Here is a 24,007-nt window from a genome sequence, read left to right as displayed (position 1 = left end):
TTTTAGTCGTCCTTTTATTGTTGAGTTGAAAAAGTGTGTGTATATATATATATATATATATATATATATATATATATATATATGGTGTATATTTATATTTACAAGTACTTCTCTCTTTCTGGGGGTTGTCCTTGCACTTTTTTGATAGTGTCCTCTGAAGCACAAATGTTTGTAACTTTGATGAAATCTCACTTGTCTCTAAACACTCCTTTAAGCTACATTCTGTAAGTTTTAGCATGTTGTGTTTTCATTTTCATTCATCTCTAAGTATTTTCTAACTTTCCTTTGAACCATTGGTTATTTAGCCATGTGCTGTTTCATTTCCATATATTTGTCAATTTCTCAGACCTTTGTTATTGATATCTAGTTTCATTCTACTGTGGTTAGAGAACATATACGTTAATATGTTTCAATGTTTTTGAATTTCCTGAGGCTTATTTTATGGCCTCATATATGGTTTAATCTGGAAAGTGTTCCATGTGCACTTGAAAAGAATTTATATTCTGCTACTGTTGGGTGGAGTGTTCTATTAAAATCTCTAAATCTGGTTAGTCTGTAGTGTTGATCAAATCTATTTCCTTTGTTATGTTATGCCTACTTGATCTATCCAATTTTGTTAGTTTTTGCTTCATTTGGGGGATGTGTTATCTGGTGCATGTATTTGCAACTGTTATGTTTTCCTGATACACTGACTCTTCTATCATTATAAAATGTCCTTATTTATCTATAATAGCAGCTTTTGTCTTAAAGTTAATTTTGTCCAATATTAATATAGCTGCTCCAGTTCTCTTCTAGGTACTGTTTACATAGTATATCCTTTTACTTTTAACCAACTTGTGTCAAATAAATAAATAAAATCTTTGAAAAAAAATGATCAACATAACTCATCATTAGGGAAATGCAAATCAAAACCACTGAGATATCTCCTCATACCTGTCAGAATGCCTAAAATTAAAAACACAAGAAACAAGTGTTGGTGAAGATGTGGAGAAAAAGGAACCCTCATACACTATCAGCGGGAATACCAACAAGTGTAGCCACTGTGAAAAACAGTATGGAGGGTCCTCAAAAATTAAAAATTGAATTACTGTACCCTATGATCCAGAATTGCACTACTGCGCATTTACCCAAAGAATATGAAAACACTAATTCAAAAAGATATATACACCCCTATGTTTATTGCAACATTATTTACAACAGCCAAAATGCAGAAGTAGCCCAAGGTCCACTGATCCATGAATGGATAAAAGATGTGGTATATATACACAATGGAATACTACTCATTTCAAAGAATGAAATCTTGCCATTTGCAACAACACACATGGATCTAAAGAGTAAAATGCTAAGTGAAAAAAAAACCACTCAAAGAAAGACAAATACCTTATGATATCCTTCAATATGTACAGTTTGTTTCCAAAGAAAAAATGGGGACAAACCAAAAAACAGACTCTTAACTACAGAGAATTGATGATTACAAGAGGGAGGTGGGTTGGGGGGATGGGTTAAATAGGTAAAGGGATTGAAAGTACACTTATCATGGTGAGCACTGAGTAATGTACAGAATTACTGAATCACTGTATTGTACACCTGAAACTGAGATAATACCGTATGTTAACTATACTGCAATTAAAATTTTTAAAACTGAATAAAGTGTTCTTGTAGACAGCACGTAGTCATATTTTTTTTCATACTTTCTGTCAACTCTGTCTTTTGATTATTTATATGCTTATCAAAAAGGTAGGATTTAGGGGCGCCTGGGTGGCTCAGTGGGTTAAGCCGCTGCCTTCAGCTCGGTTCATGATCCCGGGGTCCTGGGATCGAGCCCCGCATCGGGCTCTCTGCTCAGCCGGGAGCCTGCTTCCTTCTCTCTCTCTCTGCCTGCCTCTCTGCCTGCTTGTGATCTCTCTCTGTCAAATAAATAAATAAAATCTTTAAAAAAAAAAAAAATTAAAAAAAAAAAAGGTAGGATTTATGTTTGACATTTTGCTATTTGATTTCTCTGTCTTACACAGGTTTTATTGTTATTGTTGTTGTATTCCTCCATTACTGCCTTCTTTTATGTTAAAATGTATTTTTTAGTATACCATTTTAATTCCTTTGTTGTTTCTTATACTTCATGTTTTTGAAAGGTTTATTCCAGTGGTTTCCCTGGGAAATACATTTGATATCTAAAGATGTCAGATTAATACCAATTTGATTAATACACAAAAACTTTGCTCCAAATTCTCTCTGTTCCTGCCTCCTTTTCTAGATTTATATATTACGAGTCCATAAACACGGTTTTATAATTATTTATGTGGTTATCTTTTAAATAAGACAATATATAAAGAGTTATAAAAATGATTTATATTTTATATTTACTTATATATTTACCTTTATCAATGTTTTTTATTTAGTCATGTGAATTCAAGTTACTGTCTTGTGTCCTTTTCTTTCAACACAAAAGATACCTTTAAGTATTTCATTTAGGGAAACTCTCCTACAATAAATTTTTTTTAATATTTTATTTATTTATTTGACAGAGAGAGATCACAAGTAGGCAAAGAGGTAGGCAGAGAGAGAGAGGAGGAAGCAGGCTCCCTGATGAGCAGAGAGCCCAACACGGGGCTCGATCCCAGGACCCTGAGATCATGACCTGAGCCGAAGGCAGAGGCTTAACCCACTGAGCCACCCAGGCACCAAATTCTGTTTTTAATGACTTTGGGATGTCTTACTTTCTTCTTTGTTTTTGAAGGACATGCTGGATATAGCCTTATCAGTTGACAGTCTTTTTCTTTCAACACTTTGAATATGTCATCCCACTGACTTCCAGTCTACACCATTTCTGATGAAAGTCCAGCTGTTAATCTTATTGAGGATCCCTTGTATGCAGTAAGTCCCTTTTCTCTCACTGCTTTCAAGATTCTTTCAAAGGTTTGCTTATCTTGTGTCTAGTATGGCCACTCCTACTTGGAGTGCACTGAGCTGCTTAAATGTGCAGATTAATGTTTTCCAAATCTGGGGAGTTCTTAGCCACTGTTTCTTCAAATATTCTTTCTCCTCCTTTTTCTCTTTCTTGCCTTCTAGGACTTCTACTATGTGTGTGTTGGCACACTTGATAGTGTTCTGCACGCCTATGAAGCTCTGTTCATTTTTCTTTATTCTTTTTTAGTTTTTGCACCTTTGCTTGGATAATGTCAACTGATCTACCCTCAGCTGGTTTTGTCTCTTGCCAGCTGAAATCTGCACAGCCTCTCTTATGAATTTTTCATTTAGTTCACTTATTTCATTTTTTCAGTTATCTCATTTTCAACTCCAGAATCTCTATTGATCATTTCTATAACCTTATTGATATGTGTTTTTGGTGAGACATTTTCTTCACTCACTATTAATTCTTTAGACCTGGTTTAATTCTTTTATAATATTTTTAATACCTAACTTAAAGTCTTTGTCTAGTAAGTCTAATAACTGAGATTACTGAGGAATAGTTTCCACTGACTGTTTTCTTTCCTGTGTATAGGCCATAGTTTCCTGTTTCTTTTCCTGACCTGCAATTTTTTGTTCAAAACTAGATATTCTAATTCATATGTCAATTTTGGAAATAATATCCCAAGGTTTTTGCTGTTTATTTAGTGACTTTTCCAGGATTAATTATCTAAAGTCCATAATCTTTCTCATACGTAGCCACTAAAGTCTTTGTTCAGTTAACTTAGTGGTTGGTTAATGACTAGACAGACATTTCCTTTCCTTACCTGCCTTGAAATGATAAGTGTTCTAGCCTTTGTTGAGGTTCACTGTGTTTGTGATACACCTTCAACAAAACAGTTTACAACTCTGCCTTATCCTTCATTTTCTCTTTGCACAGTCTCAAGGTCAGCCAGAGGCAAAAATTTGGGGTCTTCTCAGTTCTTTCTTGAGCATGCACAAAACCCTATACATGCATGTGGCCTTAAAGATACCCATGAGTATGTCTGAACTTTTCAAAGGCCCCTAAAGACCTATCATTCCCTAGTTCTTCCTTGTAAGTTTTTTTGTTAGCCTCTTGTTAGCTACAATCAATAATGCTGCTACATTGTTAAACAGCAAACAAGCTGCTGCAATGTTAAACAAACAGCATTAATAATTTCAACAAATGCCCTGTGGGCAGTTCTTTCTCAAAGAACAGGTTGAGTCAGATCAAATAAAGATAGACAGTGAGAATGGAACTTTCAGCAAACTGGCAAAAAGGTCAAATAGTGACAATTCTCTAGAAATGGGGCTTTTTAGCATGTATGACCCCTCTAGTTACTACTAAGCTGCTGGTTTTCAGGGCTACCACAGCTGTGGGACTGTGAGTTTCAAAGTTACTGCACAGCATGATAAAAGGTTGGGGGACTATTCGTTTTCAAAGCTACCACACTGTTAGCTAAAAGGGGATAAAATTAGAGAACACATGGCTCACTGATTTTCTTGAGTAACACTATTCAAACTAATGAAGGACTTAGTTAATTTCTAGAGTTCTGAAAAAGTTGATTTTGACAGTAGCTACTAGTGTTCTATCCTTACTTGGTCATTCCAAAAATAGAAACCCTATGTGAGTTCTTAAACCTACTTTTCAAACCTACTTTCTCACACAATGTATCAATATATTTTATATCAAAAAAACTTATTCCCACAACATCAGTTTTGTATTTGCACCAGCACTTACTTATCCAATTTTACCTCTACTGCTGAACCTCTAGTTTGTTTCTAATTTTTTTACTATTATAAAGGAAGCCAATCTGAACAGCCCTTAAAACTAAATCTCTGAGTTCATTCATAGTCATTTCCTTAGGATATGGACATCATAAGTGCTTGTAATATGTATTATCAAAAAGCCCTCAAGTATGATGGCTGTATTGATTGCATTCCACCAAAGGCCACTGTATGAGAATGACCAATGACCTTACTAGGTTTTCATGCTAGTTGGCTTTTTCATTGCATTTGAGAGCTACCTCTAAATTCCTTTATTAAAACTCTTTCCTCCGTTGCAGATGTAACTTAAATTGCTTTTTCTTTCTCCTTTCCTGACCACCACTCTTCCTATCCCCAAAATTCAACTGGCAAAGATTAAGTCCTCAGGCATCCTCAGGACTTATACAGGCCCTTACGCTAACTTTTCTTCAGAGTAGCCACTCCACTCAAAAACTTCAACATCCAACACCACCAGCAATTCTAAAATATGCAACACTATAACTTTCTTGCACACTTCTCCTAGTGTGTCAACTCTTCACCGAGATAAAACTCCACTGAGATGTTCCATCATCACATAAAAGTACCAAATTCATCAATCTCTCCTAAAATTGAGAAGCTAAATGAGCCAAAAATAGGGTAACACAAGAAACACATAAAGAAAATACGATTTAGAATACTATAAAGTTTTTTTAAAAATTTATGTAAGAGATTAGAAAAATAGCAATTTTTCACAAACTAGTCCCCAAGGAACAAATCAACAGTTCAACTCAAGAAAGAAGTAACTGGCAGGGCCAAGAGCTGGGTGGCCTAAATCACAATCATACTCCATGAAAAAGACAAGACTGGGAACTGGGTCGCCAGCCAGCATAACACATAGGGGGAAAACCTTAATAGTCGGAATGTACTAGCAATATTTCCTAAGAAAATACTTTTTCCTAAGAAAAAGGAGTTTTGTTGCTCTTTCCCAGCCACCAGCTGTTCCCCACTTGGATCTGGCAATAATAATGGCGTGCTTTTCCCCTAATCCAGTTCATGAAGGCATATGATGAAGGTAACACATTCTGTCCCCTTCCTCTCTTCTCCACTGTGGAATGAAGCACCTCTGAGCCAAGGCCTACTGCACTCCACAAATAAGACAGCAGGTGTTACAGAAAAGCAAGAGAACAGCTGCATCCAGGGGAAATCCAATCTCCTAATTATCATATAAACTACCCAAAGACTATACAGTCAGCTGAATTGCCACATTTTCTGGGATACCACTGTCTGAAATGTGACCCTGGGATACCACTCCCTAAAATACGACACTGGAATACAGAAGGCATGGCTCAGTAATAAAAATCATTTGGGAATTAACAAATGAGGCTTTTGTAAAGTTAAACAATGATTCCAAGTTTGTTTGTTTTAAAGATTTTATTTATTTATTTAACAGAGAGAGAGATCACAAGCAAGCAGAGAGATAGGCAGAGAGAGATGGGGAAGCAGGCTCCCCACTGAGCAGAGATCCTGATACGAGACTCGATCCCAGGACCCAGAGATCATAACCTGAGCCAAAGGCAGAGGCTTAACCCACTGAGCCACCCAGGTACCCCCAAGTTGTTTCTTGAGAGGTTTACACATGTCAACTGAACTTCCCCTCTTAATAAAGGGACAATGAATTCAACTGATCATGATAGTAACAAAGAGCCATTTGAAAAAAATTATCAGAAGATTATTAGTATTTTAAACAAAGTACAAAATAGTAAAAAGTAAATAAAATAAAGAAAATACTCTTTTAAACAAAGAGTATTAGTATTTTAGACAAAATACTAATGAAAATGCTAACGATGGTGGGGGAAAAATCAAAAGAACGGTTGTAGGCAGGGAGAAGGCAGGAGTTTTCTGTGAAAGGACACTAGGGGACATTCTTCTGGTGTGAGGGCTACAATCTCTATCTTGAGAGAGGTATAAGTTGCCAAGTGTATGTTATTTGTTGGGACTCACAGACTGGTTCACTTAAGATCTGTGCATTTCATAGAATATGAATTTCATGTCAAACAAAAAAAAACTTATAAACATGTACTTATCTCTGGCTAATGATAAATAAGCTGAAGTGTTTAGGAGACATGTACTAATGTCTGCAACTTATTTTGAAATACGTTTTAAAAAGATGAACTGATAGGAGGATGGATAATATCATGACATGGCAAATAGAGTAAAATTATAGAATCCATGTGGCAATATGAATGTTCGCTGTGAAACTCTTTCAACTTTACTTACATGTTTGAAATTTCATAATAAAGTGTTGACAAAAAATTACTAAATGGAGCCAGGATTCTGTTACTGGTTTTGATTTTTGTTCTGACCAATGTAATACACCAAAAAGGAATGAACATGAAAATAATCAAGCAAAAACATAGAGCTCTTTTAAAAAATAAACAGCACAAAAATATATTACACTGTTAAGAGTACACTTCTTATTTATCAAAGATATTTTGTTTGATGATTTTGTGATTAACTGTAGTTTCTGAACTGATAATGAGAAAAGCACCAGAGATTATCCACATTTTTTTTACACATGAAATTGAATTTTGATTGCTAGTAGCTTTTCAGATCCAGACCAAATTTAAGCACAGAACAAATATTTAATATGGTAGGACTGATGGGAATGGGGAAATGGGGAACTGGCAGACAAACAGACCGCATATCAAGAAGGGACATAACTATAAACATACAAATTTAAATCACACTTAACCAAAATCACATCATGCGTAAAGAGTCTTAGAGATTTCAAGTCATAACTAGTCCCCATCTTGACCATAACAGTGGGGCAATGGCATAGTAAGTGCTTTCCTTATACAGCTAGCTATTCCATCATTACTTTTCTTTTGCTCATGCTCCATTAACCCATTTAGTAAATCTTTTTGTTTTGTTTTGTTTTTTCCAATTTATTTATTTTCAGAAAAACAGTATTCATTATTTTTTCACCACACCCAGTGCTCCATGCAAGCTGTGCCCTCTATAATACCCACCACCTGGTACCCCAACCTCCCACCCCCCGCCTCTTCAAACCCCTCAGAAATCTTATTGGTTCTACCATCAAAATATATCCAGAATCTGATCTTGAATCACCTCCACCTCTGCTTGAATCACTGCAATTGCCTCTAACTGCTCAGTATCCTCAATACAAGAGCCATAGTAATTCTACTAAAATTTAACTTAGATCATGTGTCTCCTCTGCTTGAAATCCTCTAAAGGCTCCCATCTCACTCAGAGTAAAAGTCAAAGTCCTTTACAATAGCCTACAAGGCCCTATGTAATCTGGTTCCTCTTACTCCTCCCTCTTGCTCACTCTGCTCCAGCCACACAGACTTTTCTGCTATTCCTCAAAACATGCCAAACATCTTTCTACCTCAGAGCCTTTGATATCCCTCCTTTCCTGTGCCTGGAATCCTCTTCCCCAATATATCTGCATGACTTTCTCCTTCACTTGTTTCAGGTGATATTTTTTCTATGAGGCAGTCTCTAGTCAATTCATTTAACATTCTACCTATCCCCCTTTCCTGCTTTATTTTTCTCCAAAATTTTTTTACCATTTAACATACTATATGTTTTATTTATTTATACTGCTTATTGTTGGTCACCTCTCATAAGAAGGAAAGCTCCAATGGGTGCCTGGGTGGCTCAGTGGGTTAAACCTCTGCCTCTGGCTCAGGTCATGATCTCAGGGTCCTGGGATCAAGCCCCACACTGGGCTCTCAGCTCAGCATGGAGCCTGCTTCCCCCTTTCTCTCTGCGTGCTGCTCTGCCTACTTGTGATCTCTATCAAATAAATAAATAAAATCTTAAAAAAAAAAAAAAAAACAAGGAAAGCTCCACAGAACAGGTATTTTTGTCCATGTATTACTGCTATATCCCTGGTTCCTCAAACAGCACCTATCAGAGTGAGCACTCAATAAACATTTGCTGACTGAATGGATTCTTCTCCCAAGCATTATTACCTGGTAGTGGTGGTCTTCCCTTCCATCTTTTGACTGTTCCAGATTTTCACTGTGCCATCATTTGAACATGTTGCAAAAAGTGAATGTTCATCAGAGACTCTAATTCGATTCACAGCAGATTTGTGTTCATGAAGATGTGCAACTAGTAGCCCTTTAGGACGCCACCCTAAGGAAAAGCAAAGGAGTCGGTCTTAAACTACAGTTTACAAATACAATACTCCTCTCACCTCCAGCTAAGTCACAATGACCAGCATGAGAACAATCATAAGAACTAAACAAAGGGTACCACTAGCTAAACAATACAGAGTGGTCTATTAGACCATGACAGTTACTGTTATTTAGTAAAACATCCAAGACAGCAATTAAGTGCTGACCAAGAAACCTTTAGAAAGACTGCACCTGGGGGGGGCCCTCCTCTAGGCTCTAGTGCACAACAGACACTTACCACCTGAAAAAACCCTGACTACTTGTTCAATAGCCAGAGAAAATGGCTATCCTATACCTAAAGACATTGGATGCTAGGAAGACAAGCTTGTTCTCAAAGTCTCAAAGACCCAGATCCACCATAATATAATGTATAAACTTAGGGTACTTATTTAAACTGAGCTTCAATTTCCTCAAAGGTAAAATGAGGGAAATATTACTTAGCCCAAAGGATGGCTATGGATAAGCAAGATATATAAAGTGTCTAACATCATCTGAGGTCCATAGTAAACAACCAAATGTTGATTTCCTCTCTACCTGCAATCATTTATTGTATGGCATCAACATTTTAATTAAATAGTATTATGAATTATAGCCTCAGAATGCCCATGGATTTTCTAGTACTTTCTTTATGACATCTATACACTTGTCTTATTATGCATATTCTTTTGTATATGATTAATTTCCTTTAATAAATTATAGATTTGCTAAAGCCAGAGACCATGTCTTATCCATTCTGAATCATTCACAGTACCTAGCACAGATCCTTGCACATAACTATCCTCAATCCTTGATGAGTCAACTTTTATATTAAGTGAAACATTTAATATTTAATATTAAATCAATTTTAAAATAAAACAAAACAGAAAGCTATGCTAAAGATGGTCCTATATTAGGATTAAGCAGAGTGCCTAATTAAGTGATAACAATGTCATTTTAGGATAAAATAATTTTTTAATCAGAAAACAAAAATGAAACAGACTATTGCCAAACTTGGTAAACTCTAAAATAAAAAAAAGTTTCCCCCTGGATCTCTAGTTCACATGTGTGGGAAGAAAAGCTGAATGTGATTTTTAAGGAGGATACGCTAGATTTGAAGGTGATCAAAAACACTTTGCCGTGAAGTCTAGATAATCCATCAGGCTAGATTGAACATTTCCCTCTAGAGAAAATCAATTTCACACAATCATTCAAGTGTGGAAAGAAAAAAAATCAAATGTTCAAGAGTCATTGTACATTTCTTGAACCTCAAAACTTGATACCTTTTTTGTGATTACTGAATAGAAAGTACAGCTCCACTTAAATATAAAATGCTTCTTAGAAAGACAGATTCTATTCCAGGATATTATTTGACCTGAGATGCCACTTACCACTTAATAATACTTTTTAAATCTTTAAATCATTTACCTTCACCAGCTTTTTCCCCTGGAGCACACAATGGAAGCACACAGGAATTCATTGGATTTTAATTCTCTACACATAAGCACACTATGCATTACTTCTCAGAGTTTTCAAGTTAAATTTTTATTATTACAATCTATATACAGAAACTCATTAAAAATGTTTTTGAAATCTGCATGTCTAATATCAAAAACTAACTCCACTACATTTATACTGGGCAAGTCTGTTAACATAGCTGAGCCACATTTTCATCTGAAATAGCTCTAAGTTTCTTTTAAATCTTCTCAAAATACAGCAATCTTTCCACAAAATGTTAATGCTGTTAATCACTGAGTAGTGGAATTATAGATGATGATTTTTTTCTTTTTAAAAAGTACCCATTACTGGGGTGCTTGGGTGGCTCAGTTGGTTAAGCATCTGCCTTCGGCTCAGGTCATGAGGCCAGGGTCCTGAGATCAAGTCCTGCTTGATCTCTCTCCCTCTCCCTCTGTCTTTCTCCCTGCTCATTCTCTCTCTCAAATAAAGAAATAAAATCTTTAATAAATAAATAAATAAAGGTACCCATTACTTTACAAATGCTTTACCTTTCTTTAAAGAAAATAAATAGATGCTAAACCCTTCTAATTAAAAGCTGAAGCTTACTCCAAGAAGACCGACATTCTATGAAAAAGTGGCATGATATAAGCAGGCAGGTAAAAGGTAGCACTATAAATGGAGAAAATGGACCACAGACAGACTGAAACACTAAGTAGCCTAAACAAGACACTGCAAGTTGCCCGCACAGCCAAGATGATCCAAATTCCACAAATAATGACTTAAAATTTCTCACTTAATGCTTCTTCCTCTGGGCTTCCAAGTGACAATTTTGTTCTTACTTCTTTAATTAACCTGCCTTAGATGGTAGGCTTTGGCACCCCCACTAGAATACAACTACGGGAGTAGCACTTTTACCAGGTGGTGGTGGTTTACTCTCCCATTCGGCATTTTCCATCATCTGCTTAGCTATCCTCTCAGCGTTACACTGCTCCCGCTTCTGCTGGATGAGCTGCTGAAGTTCTGTTTTACAAGTTGTGATCCGAATCTGGTAGGTAGATGGTAAAATTGTACTACTTAAAACTTGTATTGTTGGTTTTCTATTTTGGATATTTGTCACTTCTGGAAGCTGCAAAACAGAATTATAACTATTTATGTCATAAGCAAAGTATACTAGATGATAAAACTGTACCAATATTCTCTCTATTCATTATATCTGCTTTTTTCCTTATTAATGTACCAAGTTTTAAATCCACTTATAGTATTTTTTCAGTGAAAATCTAACTAAAAATTAACTACAAATATTACATTTCCAAACCTCTACATTACTAAGAAAAACAGAACAACCAAAAAAACCTATCATTACAGCAATAACATTAAACAAAAATCCTCATTAATTTAAGTGAAAAGAAATAGAATTTTATGAGTTGGTTCAGTTAATATTTTCATTTAAACTATGACTGGCTTAGGGAAGAGTCACCTTAAATTGCAAATTTAGTTCAGATATATAAAATCATCATAACATTTCTCACATATGGCAAACTAGGGACTTCCAGGAGTATTTTTGCTATTTTACAGGTATGTTATATTAGAGGAAGAATAAAAACAGATTTAAAAGGTTCACTGCAAGTTAATAATTATAATCACATTTGATAATGATGTCTTCAACCCACAATTTTAGATCACTTTATCGGTGAGTACTCTAACACAAGATCTTTTTTGATACCTTCAATAATTAGAGACTTCCCCTTGGCTATAAGATTAAAGATAAACCTGTTTTTAGAAAGAAACATGTCCTTAACTATAAAGAACAAACTGAGGGTTGCTGGAAGGGAGGTGGACAGGGGATAGGCTAAATGGGTAATAGCCATTAAGAAGGATACTTGTTTTGAGCACTAGGTGTTACATATACAAGTGATCAATCACTAAATTCTAGTCCTGAAACCAATATTACACTATATGTTAACTAAGGAGAATTTAAATAAAAATTTGAAGAAGAAAAAATAATGAAACATTTCCTCCTTAAAGGACAACTCACCATATTGATTTTTCCAATATAGTACACAGCCTTTAAACAAACAAAACAGTTAGAATGGGATTGAAAAACAAAAGGAGTATTATTGCCTAGGTGGTAGTACCTGTGGAGAAGTTGACAAAGGGACACAAATGCCAGCAGAAGACTCAGAACGAGGTGGTTTCCCAGTTTGAATCACCTCCTGGTCAGTCCCTTTAGGTAGAGCCTGTGGGATGTTTGGTGGTTCCAGCGACCCAAACATGCTTTTCCATTCTTCATTCACATTTGAGTCTTGTTTTACATGTTTTCTAGCTACAAAAACAGATTCAGAAGTCAATCTAAAGGAAACTCCTGAAATCAATATGTGCTTTTATTTATTTTTTTGGTGGGGGAGGGACTTCACATGCTATCTGTTCTTTCTGATCTCTAATTTATTTATATTTACACATCAACTCATTAATTCTCACTTTATCTCTGGGATAAATGGAACAGATGCACTTTCAATGGCATTAATAATTAGACCTAATTGCTTCCTAGTTTCGCAAGGCTAGCTCAATTTCAAATAACCACTTTATCTCAAGAACCAACAATAAAAGCAACTTTTTCAAATGTCACTGATTACACTGCTAAATATGACCTATTTCTAGTATTACTTAGAATATAAACAAACCAAATATAAAAATCAATTGTTATACACTTACCTCCTGAGTATAAAAAGAAACCTTTTTTAAAAAATCTTTCTCCAATTACAAAAAGTACATCAAATAACACAAAGTTCTTGCATTACCAAAATATAATGTGAATTGCCCCCCATAACTTTGTAGACCTCACAGACTATACAGTTTAATGATATACCATATCATTTTGCAAAAATTAAACAGTACAAATCTAAAGTGTTTCACAATCTGTTTTTCTCTTAACTAAATACACTAATTGTTATTTAACTATCCCCCTATTAATGGATACTTCAATTATTTCTTTTTTTTAAACTGAGAACATTCTTATACATGTTTCTTCACATGCTTATCCGTATTTCCTGGAAGAAATTTCCAGAATTTAAAATGGTGACTCAAAGAGTAAGGACACTGCTTTCTAAAAAGAGTATGTTCAATTTATAATCTATCAACAGTGTATGACAACGCCTATTCCCTATCCCCTTACTAACAATAGGTATCATTCAGTCTTTGCTGATCACATGGCAGAAAATGGCATCTCATTGTTTTGCATTTATTTATTTTTTCAAACATGCACTTCTATTCTTCTATCAGTTTTAAGTTCAAATCCTTCAATATTTTTCTTTTGGGGTGCTTGTGTTTTTCTTGTAATCTGTATCAAGGTTTTAATTATTATCAATGTAAACCACAGGTAATTAAGTTCCAAATAATTTAACCCCAAGTTTGGCAGTTCGAGGTTTATTTAAAATATAATTCAGTTGTCCTTAAAATCTGATACTATTTTTAAAGGCATATACCTGGAAGTAACTACATCTCAGAAAGGGTTAAAGGAAGAACACACAAGATCTTAAAAACCTCATATAGTCAATGTCTATTAACATTCTTGGCACAATAGCTGACAGTTCTAAATCTTGAAACTTCAAACAATTAAGTCTTCTCTCACATCTACTCTTTTGTATTTCATTGTTAATAACAAGATTGTTCTTTTCAATTCACTGGGCATTACCTACTAAAACAAACTAGATAACTATTTCATTTTAACACAGACTATTGACCTTGGCTTGGTGTTTAAAGGATTAAAAAATAGGAATTCACCATCAATATACATCTCCATAAAGGCAATATGATCTCATTATAAGAGCAGAGCTTTTGGAGTCAAGCTTTGGTTTGAATCCTGGTCTGACACAGACAGCCATGACTTTGACAGGTTACATAACTTTTTTTTTCTTTTAATTTGATTTATTTGTCAGAGAGAGAGCAAAAGCAGAGGGAGCAGCAGGCAGAGCAGGAAGAGGGAGACACGAGCCTGATGTGGAACTCAATCCCAGGACTCTGGGATCATGACCCAAGCCAAAAGCAGACACTTAACCGACGTCCCTATATAACTTTTTAACTGTTAATTCAGTTCTCTACTTTTCCTCCCTGCCAATTTTCCTGCTACATAATAGAGTCACCCACAGTACTTTGACGTACTATATTTGGAAAATATGATTTTTCATTTTACTACTAATTAGCTATAGCTAACCCTATGAAGTAAATAATAATAAGCTAAACACACACAAACACACACAAAAACATACTAACCTCGCTTATCATCAGGTTCCTGTTTGGTTTTAACAAGATCAACTTGTCTCCCAGTTATGCCTAATGCTGCTAAATCAATAACACCTTTCTGACTACTATCATGGAGATGGCTCTGGTCTACTATATTGGCCTTTGCTTTGTTAGATTTCATCATGAAGTCTTTCAGTGCCAAGAGTTTGTCTTCCTCTTCCTCTGTCATTCCCTAAAAAAAAACATACGTTCTAGGTTATTTTCAAAAGCAGTAACAGGCACTGGAATGCCTAACAATTGAATGTCAAATTTTAAATTCTACTGTAAAATTTTAAGAATTAGAATGCTAAAATAAAGCAGACAAAAAGGCAAAGAGAAAAAGAAAGTACCAATACTGAGCATCTCACTATTCTGATCTCCCAGAACACCCTGTATTGTGGCATTTTCTTTTTTTTTTTTTTTTTAAGATTTTATTTATTTATTTGTCAGAGAGAGAGAGAGTGCACAGAAGCAAGCAGGGTGGCAGGCACTGGCAGAGAGAGAAGCAGGCTCCCTGCTGAGCAAAGAGCCCCATGCGGGACTTGATCCCAGGACCCTAAGATCATGACCTGAGCCGAAGGCAGCGGCTTAACCCACTGAGCCACTCAGGCATCCCGTATTTTCTATTTTGTATCACGATTTGTACCTTAACTTTCTTTCTAAATGGAAGCATTCAGTATAATTCATCTTTGAAATCTCCAAAGAAATTAATACAGTGCCTGCTATTTTATCTTTAATATGTAACTCTGAATAAGCATTTACTATCTAAACAAAAATTCTGGAAATACAATATTAAGTAAAAGAGAGCATACCTATTTCAACCTTGATCTTAGATGAGCTGAGAATATTAAATGAGACACTGTTTGTGAAGGGACTCTATGATACATAAAACATTCTACACACTTCAGAAATTGATATATGTATACAGACTAAGCAGCAAATGCAAGCAATACACCCTAGGATAACAGTATAATTAAAGTTAGACTGCCGAAGTACAGTGAAATTCTATTACTTACTATACGTGTAAACTTGGGCAAATTACCCAATTTCCCTAAACCTCTACTGATTTATCTAGAAAATAAGGATAATTATTAACCTCCATCTTATAAGGCTATTTTGAAATTTTATTTTATTTTTTTGTCTATTTTGAAATTTCAGTAAGTTAATCTACCAAAGACACTTAAGAATACTTGAAGCTGACAGCCAATAAATACTAAATAATTAATTTAAATAATTCAATGTGAAACAAATATTCTGGTAAATGGAACAGTTCTGCAATTTTCTCTTAATTTTCAAACCATCCACAGAATCCTCTAGAATGATTTTATTATGCCAACGGAAAAAAAATTAATAAAATAGCAATTCCCAAGGCCTTAGTCCAAATCCTATTGGAGTTTAAAATACTATTCACAACCCACAGTCAAAACAGGACACAAACACTAGAAAGTTAGAAAGCTAAGAAACAACAAAATAAAATTGTACTAAAGTACAATAATCATAGAGAAATCCTTGACTGAATTTTTTCCAATACTGGCCTGAAATTCTTCATTTATTTTTACTTTTCCTCCTAAAATTCGCCTAACGTAGACAATTTTACAGCTGTAGCAAGAGTTCTATTCTTTCTGTTAGACAACATTTTATTTTATTTATTTTTTTTAAAGATTTTTTATTTATTTATTTATTTATTTATTTGACAGAGAGAGATCACAAGTAGGCAGAGAGGCAGGCAGAGAGAGAGATAGGAGGAAGCAGGCTCCCTGCTGAGCAGAGAGCCCGATGCGGGACTCGATCCCAAGACCCTGAGATCATGACCTGAGCCGAAGGCAGCGGCTTAACCCACTGAGCCACCCAGGCGCCCTGTTAGACAACATTTTAGTTCATAAAAGGGAAGTCTCCATTTTAGTCCACATAAGGGGTCACCATAAGAACTATAAAAAGGACTGAAGAATTAATATATGCCATAACATGGAGCAACCTTGAAAATATTTTGCTAAGTGAAAGAAACCAGACACAAAAATGCCACATATTGTACAGTTCCATTTATAGGAAAGATCCAAAATAGGCAAATTCCTAGAAACAGAAAGTAGATTTAGTGGTTGCCAGGGGCTAGAGGAAGAAGTAAATGGGGAATAATTGTTAATGGATATGGGGTTTCTTTCCAAGATGATGAAAATGTGAATTATTCTGTGTATGTATTATCTCAGTAAAAAACATTAGAAGTGCACCATGGAGGAAAAAGCTTCTTTTTAACAATAATACAATCATATTAGAGTTTCCAGATTCCCAAAAGACACACACCTAAATCAGAAATTGCAAACTGACATTACTAGGAGCAATCATCCTTAAACAGGAAGCATTTAGGTGAACTGTTAAGAATTAAGAGTAATTTCAAGACAAGATTATAAGTCAGGATTTTTTTCTTTAGTATTTGGTATATATGCCTAAAGGACATTACAAGAAAGGAAAGCTGAAGAACAAATCATTTACAAACCTAAATGCAAAAATACAGTAAGAGCAAGAAAAATTCAGACTATAGAAAAATTTCATAGAATATTTACACTACTTATATGTTTAAAGTATTTTTATAAGAAGTCTATTTAACACATTAAAAATAGAAAACTGGAAGAGACCAACTACTAGAAATAAAATTGAATCAGTAAGCAAAACACTGGCAACAAACAAAAATCTAGGACCAGATGGCTTCACAGGTGAATTCTACCAAACATTTAAAGAACAGTTAATACCTATTCTTCTCAAACTATTCCAAAAAAATAGAAAAGAAAGGAAAACTTCCAAATTCATTCTATGGGGATGATACAAAACCAGACAAAGACACCACAAAAAAAGAGAGCTAAAGACCAAAATTTCTGATCAACATATATAAAAATCCTCAACAAAATATTAACAAACTGAATTCAACAAATCATTTAAAAAAAATTATTCACCATGATCAAGTGAGATTTATTCAGAGGATGCAAGGATGGTTCAATATTCACAAATCAATGTAATACATTAAATGATCATCTCAATAGATATAGAAAAAGCACGATAAAATACAACATCCATTCATGATAAAAACTATCAACAAAATGTTTTAGCAGGAACATTACCTCAACATAATAAAGACCTTATATGAAAAAACCCACAGCTAACATCACACTCAATAGTGAAAAACTGAGAGCTTTCCTGCTAACATCAGGTACAAGATAAGGATGTCCACTCACACAACTTTTTATTCAACACAGTAATGGATGTCTGAGCTACAGCAATTGGACATGAAAAAGAAATAAAAGGCATCCGAATTGGTAAGAAATAAGGAAAACTGTCACAATTTGTAGATAACATGATACTATACAGAGAAAGCCCTAAAGACTCCACCCACAACATTATCAGCACTGATAAATGAGCTAGGTAAGTTGCAGGATATTAAATTAATACACAGAAATCTGTTGCATTTCTATACACCAATAACAGAGCAGCAGAAAAATAAATTAAGAAAGTAAGTCCATTTAAAATTGGACCAAAAGGAACAAAATGCGTAGGTATAAATTTAACCAAGGAGGTGAATAACCTATACTCTTGAAAACTATACAACACTGATGAAAGAAATTGAAGACAACACAAATGGGAAGATATTCTATGCTCATGAATTGGAAAACTTAATACTGTTAAAATGTCCATACTACTAAAAGCAATCTACAGCAATCTGTATTCAATGCAATCTTTATCATAAAATCAACATTTTTCACATAACTAGAACAAATAATATTAAAATTTGTATAGAATCATAAAAGACCTCAAACAGCCAAAGCAATCTTGAGAAAGAAGAACAAAGCTGCAAGTAACACAATCCCAGAATTTAAGATATACTACAAAGCTGCAGTAATCAAAACAGTATGATACTGCCACAAAAACACACACATAGATCAATGAAACAAAATACAGAACCCAGAAATAAACCCATACTTATATGGTCAATTAATCTATGACAAAGAGGCAAAAATATACAATGGGAAAAGACAGTCTCTTCAATAAATGGTGCTGGGAAAACTGGACAACTAAATGCATAACAATAAACCAGACCACTTCCCTACCCCGTACACAAAAATAAACTCAAAATAAATTAAAGATCTAATTGTGAGATCTGGAAAAATAAACCTCTTAGAACACATAGGCAATAATTTCTTCGACATGGACAACAGAAACATTTTCCCAGAAATGTCTTCTCAAGAAAGGGAAACAAAAGCAAACATAAACTACTGGGACTACACCAAAATAAAAAAGCTTTTGCAAAGCAAAAGAAACATCAACAAAACCATCAACAAAACAAAAAGATAATCTAATGAATAGGAGAAAATATTTTTAAATGATATATCCAATAAGGAGTCAGTATCTAAAATATATAAAGAACTTGTACAACTCAAAACAAAGAAATAATCCGATTAAAAAACAGAGTACATGAACAAACATTTTTCCAAAGAAGACATACACATGGCCAACAAACACATGAAAAGATCGTTTGTCATCAGGGAAATGCAAATCAAAACCACTGAGATATCATCTCACACCAGATGGAATGGCTAAAATTAAAAAGACAAGAAATAAAAGTACTGACAAGGATGTGGAAAAAAGGGAACCCTCATGCACTGTTGATAGGAATGCAAACTGGCACAGCCCCTGTGGCAAACAGTATGGAGGTTCTTCAAAAAATTAAAACTAGAACTACCCATATGATCAGTAATTCCACTACTGTGTATTTACCCAAAGAATATAAAAACACGAATTCTAAAAGATATATGCACCTCTATGTTTATTGTAGTATTATTTACAATAGCCAAAATTTAGAAGCAGTCCAGTGTCCAATGACAGATGAATGGATCAAGAAGATGTGGTATATATCTACAATGGGATATTACTCAGCCATTAAAAAGAATAAAATCTTGTCATTTGCAACAACATGGAGAGACATAAAGAATGTAATCCTAAGCAAAAGAGAAGTGAGTTGGGGGAAGTCAGAGCGGGAGACAAACCATGAGAGACTGTGGACTCTGAGAAACAAACTGAGGGTTTTTTGGGTTGGGGGGGCAGTTGGATGAGCCTGGTGGTAGGTACTATAGAGGGCACATATTACATGGAGCACTGGGTGTGGTGCATAAACAATGAATTTTGGAACACTGAAAAAAATAAATTTAAAAAAAAAGCTAGTCAAAGAAAGACAAGTCCCTATGATTTCCCTCATACAGAATTTAAGAAACAAAAGAAATAAACAGGAAAAAAGAGAGACAAATAAAGAACCAGACTCTTAACTACAGAGAATGGATGGAGAGGTGGGGGGTGGGGGGAATTGGTGAAACAGGTGAAGGAAATTAAGAGCACACTTATCTGGATGAGCAATGGATAATGTACAGAATTGATGAATCACTACATTGCACACCTGAAACTAAGATAACACTGTTATGTTAACTGTACTGGATTTAAAATTTAAAAAAAAAAAAAAAACAAGGCTTAAAAGGATCAAACTCATTCCAAGTAAGTTAACTGTACAACACAACAATCTGACACTATGTAAAGGAATTCAGCACTCTAAAAACATAAAATTCATTATCAACAGGGAAAGAAACTGGGTGGCCAGGGATCAGGGATTATAGGAAAACCTGTATTTTATTATAGATCTTCCAATATTTTTTCAATTTTACACCTTCTATCTACACTACCAATCCAGAAATAATAAAATAAAAAATCATTAAAAAATTAAAAATTTATGGAGTGCCTGGGTGGCTCAGTTGGTTAAATGGATGCCTTCAGCTCAGGTCATGATCCTGGAGTCCTGTAATCAAGCTCCGTGTCAGGATCCCTGCTCAGTGGGGAGCCTGCTTCTCCCTCTCCCTTTGCCAGCTGCTCCCCCTGTTTGTGCTCTCTCTGTGTCAAATAAATAATTTTTTTAAAAAAATAAAAATAAAAATTTAAAGTATTTGTCATTTTTTAAAAGGAGTGAAATCAGAATATTCTTATCCTCCACAAATAAGTGAAACCATATGATAATTGACTCTCTCTGCTTGACTTATTTCACTCAGCATAATCTCTTCCAGTCCCATCCATGTTGCTACAAAAGTTGGGTATTCGTCCTTTCTGATGGAGGCATAATACTCCATAGTGTATATGGACCACATCTTCCTTATCCATTCATCCGTTGAAGGGCATCTTGGTTCTTTCCATAGTTTGGTGACCATGGCCATTGCTGTTATGAACACTGGGGTACAGATGGCCCTTCTTTTCACTACATCTGTATCCTTGGGGTAAATACCCAGTAGCGCAATTGCAGGGTCATAGGGAAGCTCTATTTTTAATTTCTTGAGGAATCTCCACACTGTTCTCCAAAGTGGCTGCACCAACTTGCATTCCCACCAACAGTGGAAGAGGGTTCCCCTTTCTCCACATCCTCTCCAACACATGTTGTTTCCTGTCTTGCTGATGGGGAGATGGAGAGGAAAAGGGAGTTGAGGGAAATTGGAAGGGGAAGTGAACCATGAGAGATATGGTCTCTGAAAAACAATCTGAGGGTTTTGAAAGGGCGGGGGGTGGGAGGTTGGGGGAACCAGGTGGTGGGGATTAGGGAGGGCACGGATTGCATGGAGCACTGGGTGTGGCACAAAAACAATCAATACTGTTACCCTGAAAAGAAATAAAAAATTTAAAAAAATAAAAAATAAAATGTAAAAAATATATATATTCTTATCCTGTATTAGTGGCTTGATCAAATGGATACAAATAAAACAGCTCTTGTAGATGCAATTCTAAAATAGCCCCACCATGTACCACCTCCAGATGGTAAGTTCTGCTGAAAATCTGGAGTTCAGGCAGATTCTAACTTCCATATGCTCCAAAAGTGTACTTTAAAAATCTGTTACCCAGAACCCTGAGCATATTTTCCCAAAGAAACCATACTAGGATGGTCTAGAAAAGCCTATTTCACCCATTATGTTTCTGAAGTGCAGTCCTATACAAAACCCCAATTAAGAAATATTTTGTAGGAGTATTCAGAATTCCCATTTGCAGAGGCTAAAAGCATCCTTCCCTCTGTATCCCTACATTAGGAACAAGGACTCAATTCCCACCTCCAAAGTCTCCCCTGACTCCAAGCCTCTGTGAGTAATCCCAAGAAACTCAGGTAGTGCAGGGATCAAAATGAAGTGAAGGCAGATAAAAGACATGCAAGGAGCTGGAAGAGATGAACTGCACATGGACCCTTCCTAAATCCATAAAAAAAAACTTAAGCAAGCCTCTCAGCCTTAGCTCCCAGTCCCTTATTTTGAGGCAAGATGGCATGGTGATTGGGATACCTGGGTGGCTCAGTTAAGCATCTGCCTTTGGCTCAGGTCATGATCCTGGGTCCTGGATGGAGTCCCATATCAGGCTCCCTGCTCAACAGGGAGTCTGTTTCTCCCTCTGTCTGCCACTCTCCCTGCTTGTGCTCTCACTCTCTCTGACGAATAAATAAATCTTAAAAAAAAAAAAAAGAGAGAGAGAGAGATGGCATGGTAAAGGAGTTCAATGGGTTTAGTTTCAATGTCAGCTTTGAAGCTTACTAAACTGTGTGAGCATAGACAACTTAACTATCCTCACTGAGTCAGTCTCCTTAACTATGAAATGGGGATAACACCTGTTGTTCAAGCTTGTTATGTAAGCACAGTGACAAAATATGGACAGCACCACCTGCAGTGGTAGTCTCGTAGTAGGTCCTCAAAAAATGGAAGCCAGTAATAATCTGCTGTGACTTCTGAGGACCTCAAAGATTCTAGCCTGCTCTCCCATACTAGTAGCTCTTGTTCCTTGAAACAGAGTACTACTAACCCTAAGGAGTCTCCTAAAACTGTTGTTCACAGAAACAACATAAAACCAGGGAAAACAAGGTCCTCCTTCCCCACTCATACAAATGAGGGTGCAAATGACAGACAAATGAATACATCAAGCACTAACATTTCAGAGGAATACAAGTCAGTGTGTTTTACTGATTTCATCATGGTACCCAATAATGAGGGCTGGCTGTGGAAGCAGTGATGGTAGAAGGGTTTAGAAGGACAGCAGGAAGCAGAAAGTAAAAAAGTATGAAAACTGCTCCTTTCCCCTCCCTCCTTTTACCATGGCAATGGCAAAACCTACACACACAGCAAGGTGAAAAGTAAGAACTGATGGCTAGAGTGGCCCTAAGTAACTAATGACTTAGGATGAAATTTTAGTATAGAAGCTTTTAATTTAATACACAGGATTTGTAGAAGAGAGAAATACAAAGAATCACACCATCTAAGTGCAAAGAAACAGCTAAACTTGGGGTGGTTTTTATTGCATGCTAAAATCTTTTTGGTAAGGATTACTTACTCAAGAGAAACAACAAGGAAATGTGATTCAATATCTAATTTTCCATAAATTGCTTTCTAAAATATAAAATACATCTAATGTACAAGCCAAGGTTAAAAGAAAACCCAAAGAAAAAGCTCTTTGGTAATTCAAGTCACACCAAATTAAGTCTTCTAAAATACAGGAAACAGAACCACTGGCCTGGAAGGGACACTGAGAAGCAGTTCCAGCCTCCAGGCAAACTGAGACCCAGAAGAACCAAATGGTTATTGACCAGGCTCCTATGAGATATTCAATCACCCAAACCAACACAGGAGCATGAAACAGCACTGGATATTTAGTGACTAATACAAGAAAGGATTTATATCTTCAAATTTATCAAATTCTCTCAGGCAACTGAAACATTTTCTCATCTTCTTGCTAGGTAAGACATGACTGACAAGTATTCTCTTAACCAAAATGTCCTACAGACTTAAATACAGCCATTGAAGTTATTTTTTAATAACTTTACTCATTTACTTTCTAGCTCATGGGGCATTTATTCAGAAACTGTAGTCTTTATTTCTACCATTTTCATTTCTATCTTGACTTCTTTAAGTTCCATATAACCCTTTTAAAACAGGACACGGAATCTAGACTATTTCTAAAGAGGACTTACTAATTCCAAGTATAATAAATAGATTACTTCCTAGTTCTAATAAGATTTGGTAATTGATCCAAATCATAGGCTTTCAATACATAGGAGTAACTGGTTTATTCAATCTAAGATGTATTAAAAATCCATTATTTCAGCTGTTTGCATGTAGTGAGAAAACTCTAAATTTGGACTGAAATGAATTAGAATCTCTCTGTCCTATATCTGTGCTTTGCAATGTTTCTTCTAATTGAATTTTTTTCCTTTTTGGTGAAATATAGAACTGAACCAAGAATATTAATCAAATTTAAGGTTGTATGTACTCTCTCCCTTATTTGTACATGCAATAATCACGAAAGAAACTTAATAGGTCTAGCATGATTCCTTACAGAGCTCAAACCAATGCCTGATCATCAGCCTAGTATCTCCT

At 35.4% G+C, this 24,007-nt stretch overlaps 1 protein-coding gene across 2 annotated transcripts in view; it reads right to left on the bottom strand.

Annotated features, from left to right (window-relative positions):
- PIK3R4 (phosphoinositide-3-kinase regulatory subunit 4) overlaps nucleotides 1–24,007 on the bottom strand; it is a 79,564-nt gene that overhangs the window by 15,485 nt on the left and 40,072 nt on the right. For both annotated transcript variants that reach the window (XM_044252394.1, XM_044252395.1), the window contains exons 10-13: nucleotides 14,580–14,781; nucleotides 12,446–12,633; nucleotides 11,226–11,436; nucleotides 8,670–8,835 (exon numbers count right to left, since the gene is read on the bottom strand). In XM_044252394.1, the coding sequence (XP_044108329.1) occupies nucleotides 8,670–8,835; nucleotides 11,226–11,436; nucleotides 12,446–12,633; nucleotides 14,580–14,781 (767 nt within the window). The remainder of the gene's footprint in view (nucleotides 1–8,669; nucleotides 8,836–11,225; nucleotides 11,437–12,445; nucleotides 12,634–14,579; nucleotides 14,782–24,007) is intronic.

The sequence above is a fragment of the Neovison vison genome, chromosome 6 (assembly GCF_020171115.1).
Source record: "Neovison vison isolate M4711 chromosome 6, ASM_NN_V1, whole genome shotgun sequence".
NCBI classification, from domain to species: domain Eukaryota; kingdom Metazoa; phylum Chordata; class Mammalia; order Carnivora; family Mustelidae; genus Neogale; species Neogale vison.
This window is presented reverse-complemented; position numbering and strand designations above follow the sequence as displayed.